At 35.7% G+C, this 8,789-nt stretch overlaps 2 protein-coding genes across 2 annotated transcripts; both read left to right on the plus strand.

The window, feature by feature from the left end:
• The first annotated feature begins 4,872 nt into the window (after positions 1-4,872).
• On the plus strand, positions 4,873-6,576 carry LOC133031200 (uncharacterized). Its single transcript, XM_061104640.1, has 3 exons — positions 4,873-4,986; positions 5,063-5,832; positions 6,500-6,576. Exons 1-3 carry the CDS (start codon positions 4,904-4,906, stop codon positions 6,574-6,576), a joined length of 930 nt encoding a protein of 309 aa, XP_060960623.1. The 5' UTR covers positions 4,873-4,903.
• A 969-nt stretch (positions 6,577-7,545) lies between these two features.
• On the plus strand, positions 7,546-8,535 carry LOC133031201 (uncharacterized). The gene is made up of 3 exons (XM_061104642.1): positions 7,546-7,777; positions 8,039-8,346; positions 8,427-8,535. The coding sequence occupies exons 1-3, from the start codon at positions 7,655-7,657 to the stop codon at positions 8,533-8,535; spliced, it is 540 nt and encodes a 179-aa protein (XP_060960625.1). The 5' UTR covers positions 7,546-7,654.
• Positions 8,536-8,789: the final 254 nt, after the last annotated feature.

The raw sequence follows: 8,789 nt of genomic DNA on the forward strand, positions 1-8,789 counted from the left end.
ATTTTTTTACATTCCCGACGGTTTAAAATCGTCGCCTATACCCTGTTATAGGTGACGATTTTAAACCGTCGGGAAGTCCACATTAGTGACGGTTTTTAATATCATTGCCTATTTTACCTATTTTACGACGGTCGTATGGGCGACGGTTATAGAAACCGACGGAAATACTTTAAATGACTGTTTAAAACGTCGAGAAAAACTATTTTTATAGTAGTGATTGTATTGTTTTAATGTTTTATTCTGCTCTCGCTTAATCAAAAAAATCTTAAATCTGCCAGTGTACACAAATAATAGCACCTTCTACTTAAGAAGAATTGCATAAAGGGTACCTATATTTAGGTATTAATTATATAGTTGATCACTTTTCATAGTCAATATTATTAAATGCACTAGAAAATATGTCATATGCACTAAAGTATGGACTTGATGGAGATAGCACTACTACAATATTAGCCTTTAGAGGCAGTTTTTTCAACCCTATTTATAAAAAGGGAAGCTAAAGGGTGTGAAAATACCCGCTATGTTCGAATTTGACATTTAGAGGCGGTTTTTTGATAAAAACCGTAGGTATAAAATTGCATTATACCATTTAGAGGCGGTTGGAAATTATTTTTTTTTTTTTTCTGAACTACCCTATGGCGTCGGTTCCTGTATAGGAACCGACGGCATAGGGTACACAGTATGCTGACACGTGTACCCTATGCCGTCGGTTCCTATGAAGGAACCGACGCCATAGGGTCGATCAGAGTATATCTTTGCTCGACCTTTCTTCTTCCTCCCCACTTCACTCAGCAACCCAGAAAATAAAAAACCAGAGACCCCATTTCTCAGCCAAAACCCTCGCCTCCACCACCTTCTCCCCACCCTATCTCCCCCATTTCTCAACCATTTCAGCCCATTTTTTTTTTAAAATCCTCCATTTTCGATACTTAATAACATACACCTAAAAAGTTTTGATTTTTTAGCCTCTAAAAGTGTCATCCGAACCCAAATAGTAAATTTTGGGTGTGAAATCCGGCCACCCATTTTTGTTGAGAAATTGTTCAATCTCAACCTCGTTTAAGGTATAAATATTGCTTCTATTCTTATTGTATTATGTATATTGTTTTATTTTTTGTTTTTGTAAATTATTATTTGAGTTTTTTTATTTTATTAGTAATATTATTGTGTTTTATGTGTATAGTGTCGGGATTTTTTACGGTGGTCGTCGGATTGCGGTTATTAGGTAATAATTTATACCAAAATGTATAGTATTTATATGTATTTGTATATTTTATTGAATATTTGTATATAATGTGTGTATATATTTTGTGTGTGTGTATATTTTTTATGAAAATAAATTTTGTAATTGTATTTTATATATTTTTTGCAATATATATTTATTGTGAATAAAATGATGGAGGGATTTCATTAGTTTAGAAATAAAAATTTTAAAATTGAATTAGTGTGTGATATAATTTTATTTTTTTTGAGATAATAGTGTGAGATATAATTGATTATATATATGTATGTATAATTTAGTAACTAAGTAACTTGTTACAATTTTTTATAACTAGTTATAAGTTATGAAATAATTAATTTTGTAATTTCGTTGTATTTCTTTATATTATAGGGGTTCGGCATAATTTTGTGTGTAGCGTATTTGGGCTTGCAATTATAGGTATATACTTTTACTAACTTTTTCTTAATATATAATTAATTATCAATGCATGTTAGTTGAGTTTGAATATCTTAAATATTCATCCGTAGTGAAGTAGGTTCTGCGAATACATGTACTGCGGTCGGATGGGTGGATTAATTTTGTATTGTTTATCTGTTTTGTTTGTTATTTTAGGCACTTGTAAAATTTTTGGGAACGTCCAATTACAGCCGTTATGCTGCCGAAATTTCGGTAGAATTAGGATAAATCTTACTAAAACCATTCATAATATAGTTAATTATAACATAGTAATAAGAAGTTAGGTCACATAAAAAATAATAATATTCACATTTATGTAAACTTTTTAATTTTACCAACATTCTAATCAACTAAACAACCTAATAACATGAACTAATGTAAAACGAAAATTTGAGTAATTTTTAGATTAATATGAATAAATTGTGTGAGAAACTTAGTTAGTTACATTGTGTAATTAGTAACTAGATATAATTAGTTACTAAATAAATTAACAAAATAAACATATAAAATCCTTCTTTTTTTATTTTTTTTTTCTTTCATTTGAGAGGTTCAATGTGGATTTTTATTTTTCAAAGAAAATAAAGAGAAGAAGTTAATTAAAAGGGGAAAATATTAGTTAATACCTTTATTGCTTTACCAAAAATTTTTCCCCTCAATTTTATTTATTAAAAATATTTAACATTTTAATAACATTCTAATCAACAAAACAACCTAATAATATGAACTAATCTAAAACGAGAATTTGAGTAATGTATAAATTAATATGAATAAATTGTGAGAAACTTAGTTAGTTACATTGTGTAATTAGTAACTAGCTATAAGTAGTTACTAAATACTGAATTTTTTTGGATAGAATTTTTGTTATGGATAAATCATGGATGCGTGAGGAGAGAGACACACTGCGATTTCAAGTAGGGTTCGATGCATTTTTAGAGTTTGCCTTAAAGAATTCTACAAATCACGATCGTATTCATTGTCCGTGTGTAGATTGTTGTAATGTATCTAAAGGGAATATTACAATGATTAAGGACCATGTGTATTTACGAGGTTTCAATAGAAGTTATACTAATTGGTATTACCATGGCGAACATTTACCTAATGATCCATATCCATTAGGAAAGCGGGGGGTAGATGATATCGAGGGTAATGATTTCGATGATTATCCATTGGACTTGCTTAACGAAGCACAGGAGGAATTTCTTAATGATCCTGAGAAATTCGATAATTTTCTTAGTGATGCTGATAAACCTCTGTTCGATGGTTGTAAAAAACTAAGATTACCAACAATGGTAAAGTTTTACAACATAAAAGCAGAAAATGGAGTGAGCGATAAATGTTTTACTCAATTTTTAGCTGTTTTTAAAGATATCTTACCATTTGCCAACGCTTTCCGAATCTACTTATGAAGTGAAAAAAACGTTAAATTCTATAGGATTGAAGTATGAAAAAATTCATGCATGTCCGAACGATTGCATTTTATATCGTAAGGAATATGCAGACATGAATTATTGCCCGACTTGCGGTTTATCTCGCCATAAAGTAAACAAGAGTAAGGAGAATAGGAAACTTATCCCCCAAAAAGTGATGTGGTACATGCCTTTGATTTCGCGACTGAAACGATTATATCGTAGTGCAGAACATTCTGAAAATTTGATTTGGCATGAGACCAAGAGAGTGAAAGATGGAAAACTTAGACATCCTGCAGATTCCCAAGCTTGGAAAAAAGTAAACTACATAAATCCTGAATTCAAATCTGAACCAAGACACATTCGTCTCGGTCTGTCTGCGGATGGAGTAAATCCACATAGATCTCTAAGTAGTCGTCATAGTTCATGGCCTGTCTTCCTAGTTATGTACAATCTTCCTCCCTGGTTAGTGATGAAGAGGAAATTTAACATGCTTTCTTTAATGATATCAGGCCCGCAACAACTTGGACATAATATCGATGTATATTTGGAACCATTGATTGACGATTTAATAGAATTGTATGAGAACGGGGTTCGTGTCTATGATGGTTTTAAAAAAGAATTTTTTAATGCGAAAGTCGTGTTGTTGTGGACCGTCGGTGATTTCCCTGCTTATAGTAATTTATCAGGCTTAAGCACAAAAGGTTACGAAGGTTGTCCGATTTGTTGCACTAACACATCGGCTCGTCGCTTGGCAAATGGACACAAGATGTGTTATATGGGTCACAGACGGTACTTGCCTGCAAATCATCCTGATAGACGGAAGAATAAAGCATTCGATGGTACTGAAGAGGGTGATATGGCTCCTTTGCCACTGTCTGGGGAACAAATTCTCCAACAAGTTCAACTTGTAGATTTTAAGTATGGAAAGACGCAAAAAAATAAAAAAACTAATGGTTGTTTTCAAAGAAAGTCAATCTTCTTTCGTCTTCCATATTGGAAAAGTCTACTAGTTCGACATTGTTTGGATGTCATGCATATTGAAAAAAATGTGTGTGAGAGTATTATTGGTACCTTACTTGATATTCCCGGCAAAACTAAGGACGGTCTAAATAGTCGTTTAGATCTCGTTGAAATGGGTATACGACAATCTCTGGCACCCGAGAAGAAAGGTGAACGTTTATATTTGCCTCCGCTTGTTTCACTTTGTCCAAAAAAGAGAAACAAACAGTTTGCAAATCACTTGCAAATATGAAAGTACCCGATGGTTACTCGTCTAACATCAAAAACTTGGTGAATGAGACTGAATTGAAACTAATGGGTCTGAAATCACATGATTGTCATGCGTTAATGCAACATCTACTTCCAATTGCCATTAGATCAGTCTTGCCAAAAAATGTTCGAGAGTGTTTGACACATGTTTGCATTTTCTTTAATAGGTGTGCGGGAAGGAATTAGAATTGGATAAGTTAGATGCATTACATGAACATGTAGTCAAAACATTGTGCAACCTGGAAAAGTTTTTTCCGCCATCTTTTTCGACATCATGATCCGTTTAATGGTTCATCTAGTGAGAGAAGCAAGGCCGTGTGGGCGGTGTGGGCGAGATGGATGTATCCATTTGAAAGAAATATGAAGGTACTTAAAAGTTATGTGCGTAACCACTATCGGCCGAAGCATGTATGGTTGAGTGCTACATATACGAAGAGGCCGTTGAATTTTGTTCGCAGTACATGGCCGGAGTTGAGGCAATAGGAATTAGCAAACCAAGAACCGACCCCGAGATGATGTTGATAGAGGATTAAGGGGCAAAGGGACAATGGTGACAGTGTCCAAGCTTGAACTAGATCAAGCTCAATTAGTCGTGATGAACAATAACGCAGAGGTTCAACCATATATAACGTAAGTACCTTTTGTTTGATTAACATTACTTAAGTCACGATGAACAATAACTTGATTTATCTTACTTGTTTTACAGTGACCATATGGAGCTGTTACAATCAATGGTTCCAAGAAATCAAAAAAATAAACAAAAATGGGTTGCAGACCAACATCGTCAAACTTTCATTGGGTGGTTAAGGAATACCATTATATCAAAGTTGAACGAACCGAATCATGGAGTATCTGATGTGTTGAGTCGTATTGCCCTTGGACCAACTTTTGCGGTTGCAAAGCATGAAGCGTACATTGTAAGGGGTAAACGTTTTCATACAAAGTCAAGAGATGATGCTCGAGAGGTTCAAAATAGTGGTATACGTATCGTCGCAGAAACTATGCACTTTGCAAGTGCAAAAGATAGAAACCCTGTTTTAGGTACTATGACGTATTACGGGGTCATTGAAGAAATATGGGAGCTCAATTATTTTGCGTTCCGAATTCCACTTTTTAAGTGTTCTTGGGTTGACAACAACGTTGGAGTAAAAACTGACGAGCTTGGTTTTACTTTGGTTGATTTAAGTAAGAGAGGAAGCAAGAATGATCCATTCATCATGGCTAGCCAAGCAACTCAAGTTTTTTACATTTCTGATCCGGCTAATGATAAATGGTCTATTGTTTTATCGACACCAGAGAGGAGGTTCTTAGAGACTGAAGAGGATGAGGAGAATGCTGACTTATGTTACGATGACTTCATTGTTGGACAACCAATTCATGAGCAACTTATGGGAATTGATCGTAACATTGAAGAAGACGACGCTGAATATATTAGAAACGATATCAATGAGGGAATATGGGTCAATTGTGATTCAGGCAAACATAAACAAAAAAAGAAAAGAAAACGTGTCTAATTGGTAACTTGATATATAGCTTACTTTATATTGTGGTTGTGAATGGTCCTGAATACTTAACAATTTGTTTATGCTTTTAATATTTCATATACACTACTTGTTATATATATAGCTAACTTTGAAGTTTGTTTGTTAATGGTGTAGACATGGCGAACTCGGAATCAGGATCTGATTCGGGAGCAGAAAATGAGTGTCCAACCACAATACCTACACGAGGGCCGACGCAAATGAATGAAATATCCAAACTAATGGATCAGGGCAAAAGAGTGGCCCTCGAAGTTAATGATAAAGGTCAATACTGTGGAAAAAGCTATGCGAAGCTCGTATCCACTCTAGGAGTCAGATGTCGGCAGACAATAGGGTTGGCTTATAAAAACTGGAAAGAAGTCAACCAGACTCTGAAAAATAAAGTTTGGAAAGACATTCAGGTAAGCTATTATTTGTTAGAATTTTGATTTGTTTTTCTATTACTCCAAATGTTGACTCTAACCGTGTTTGTTTTCCTTCAAAATAGACGGGGTTCATTGTGCCGGACACCTTCAAACATGATTGTCTCATCCTAGCTGGGAAGTTAATGAAAGACTTCAAGAATAGGATGACAAAAGACATCATAATGCCCGCGTTGAAAGAGAATGATGCGGGACGACCGGCACAAGTCACGAAAAGCACCGGAGATCGACGCCGCCGATTGGTGCAAATTTGTTGAAAGTCGACTAACTCCCGAATTTACGGTACGCTAATTATATTAACACTAAGATAAACTCTTAAATACAAGTACATGTATCTAATGTATTTTTGGCATTGTAGGAATTGAGTAAGGTGCAACGTGAACGTTCCTCAAAAATTCAATCCAGACATCGAAGTGGTCGGAGTGGAATGGTGAACGTACGGGAAGCTGTGGTAAGTAATACTTAAAATTTAATGTGCTATAATGTGCTATACAATTTAATTGGTACTCATTTTATTGTTATAACGTTATGTAGAAAAAGGACCTCGAAGTTGCAGATCCTCCCCGCCACCGTGTTTGGATTAAATCTCGCACTAAGAGTAGAAAACTTGTCACTGATTACGACAAGGAAATTGCCGAGAAGATAGTAAGTATATATTAATCCTTAATTGAGTTCTACTCATGAGTTAGTGTATATAATTCATATACTAATTGCTTGAATATATGCGTGCATTAGGCTCAATTAGAGGAGAAGCTTAGTCAGGGACAAATTCAGGTCCAGGGCCAAAACGATATCCTCACGCAGGCGCTCGGGACTCCAGAGCATCCTGGACGTGTCGAAATTTCTTGGGTATGCTATTACTTCAAATGTTATTTATTTAGTTACATAAATGAAATCGTTGCTAATTTGCATTTTATGATTTGTAGGTTCCTGACCAGGGCATCTCAACTGTTCGGCAGGAAGAAAAGGGAAGTGTCTGATGTTGTGGCTCGGCAAGCGAAGGAGATTGAAAAATTAAAAGCCGAAGTCCAATCCCTTAAGCAGCAGAGGAACGCTGCCGAACAAGAGGAAGAAGGAGAGGTGGCTGGTGAGGCGTATGTTCCACAACCATACGCTCCTCAGGATGAGGTACAACCACAAATTTATGCTGAGGACTTTATTTCCCTCAACGACCAAGGTATCCTATACAATTTTGATGACCATACGACCCTTAATCAGCAAGTACATCTCTGCTCTGACAACATCGACAATATTGTCGCCCGAGGGTTTTTGTACGAGCATGTGGGTACGATCAAAGTTCACTGCCAGGATTACGATGATTCACATGCTCGGATCATGGTTTCGGAAATCCTGCAAGAGGACGCTGAAATCCCAGTCCCAATTGAAGAGTGCAGATATGTTAGGGACGTGTACCAGATGTTCCTTCCTTGGCCTAAACACTTAATTTTAACAACCGAGGTAACTTCTCAACTGAAATTAATTTTTAATGATTAGTGGAGTTTGAATATCTTCAATATTCATCCGTAGTGAAGTAGGTTCTGCGAATATATGTCTTCTTACTGGGATGGATGAACAAACTACTGTTATATATGTGTTATTTGTCGTTATACAGCCATGTTCAAATTTTGGGGTCATTCAATTACAACCGTTATGCTGCCGAAATTTCGGTAGAATTTAGATAAAATTTGATATATATATATTATGTTCTGTTTTGTTTAGGGTCCACTCGCTCAACCGCCCTCAAGACGTGATGCGTCAAAGGGGAAAGCTCCGATGCTTTCTCCACAAGGCCGTGGTGCACGGGAAGATGACTTGTTCACGGAAGAGAAGATGGCGTTGATCCCTAATTCGCTAAAATGGATGATTCATGAATTCCTAAGGCTCAAAGATAAACGTGATATAATCACAATTTCTGTCCCCCGAGGATTCATTGCACCGCGTACCCAGATCACGTTATCTGGAGAGGATTTGCAGCAGGTTGCTACGTGTAACTACATCGGCAACCAGGGAATGCTGTTTGGAATGATGTATACTCTTCTTTAATCTAATTAACCTTATATCAAATTATAGTTAAATTATTATAAGGCACTAACACTTTTTTTGGCAGGCACATATGGGAGAGCATCAATGGTCTGAGAAAAATTTTCAAGTTTTACGACCCAGAGCTTCTCACAGTGCATGGGATCAACGATGAAGAACAGAGTCGATCCTTTTGACGATGCGGCAAGACGATTGGCTAATTGGTTATCACTAATGAACAACAACCACCAAATGTTCTTTATTCCTTGGAATATCGGGTAAACTTTATTAAATTCTTTAGTGCTAATTGTTCATTTCTATATTATGTCTTCAAATTATTTTTATACTATCTTACTTATATTCCAATATAATTTTCTAGGATGCATTGGACGCTAGTGGTGGTTGCGCCAAGGAAAATTATCCATTTAAACCCTGTAAAAGGCCGCCCAAT

Source organism: Cannabis sativa, chromosome 9 (assembly GCF_029168945.1).
Source record: "Cannabis sativa cultivar Pink pepper isolate KNU-18-1 chromosome 9, ASM2916894v1, whole genome shotgun sequence".
NCBI classification, from domain to species: Eukaryota; Viridiplantae; Streptophyta; class Magnoliopsida; order Rosales; family Cannabaceae; genus Cannabis; species Cannabis sativa.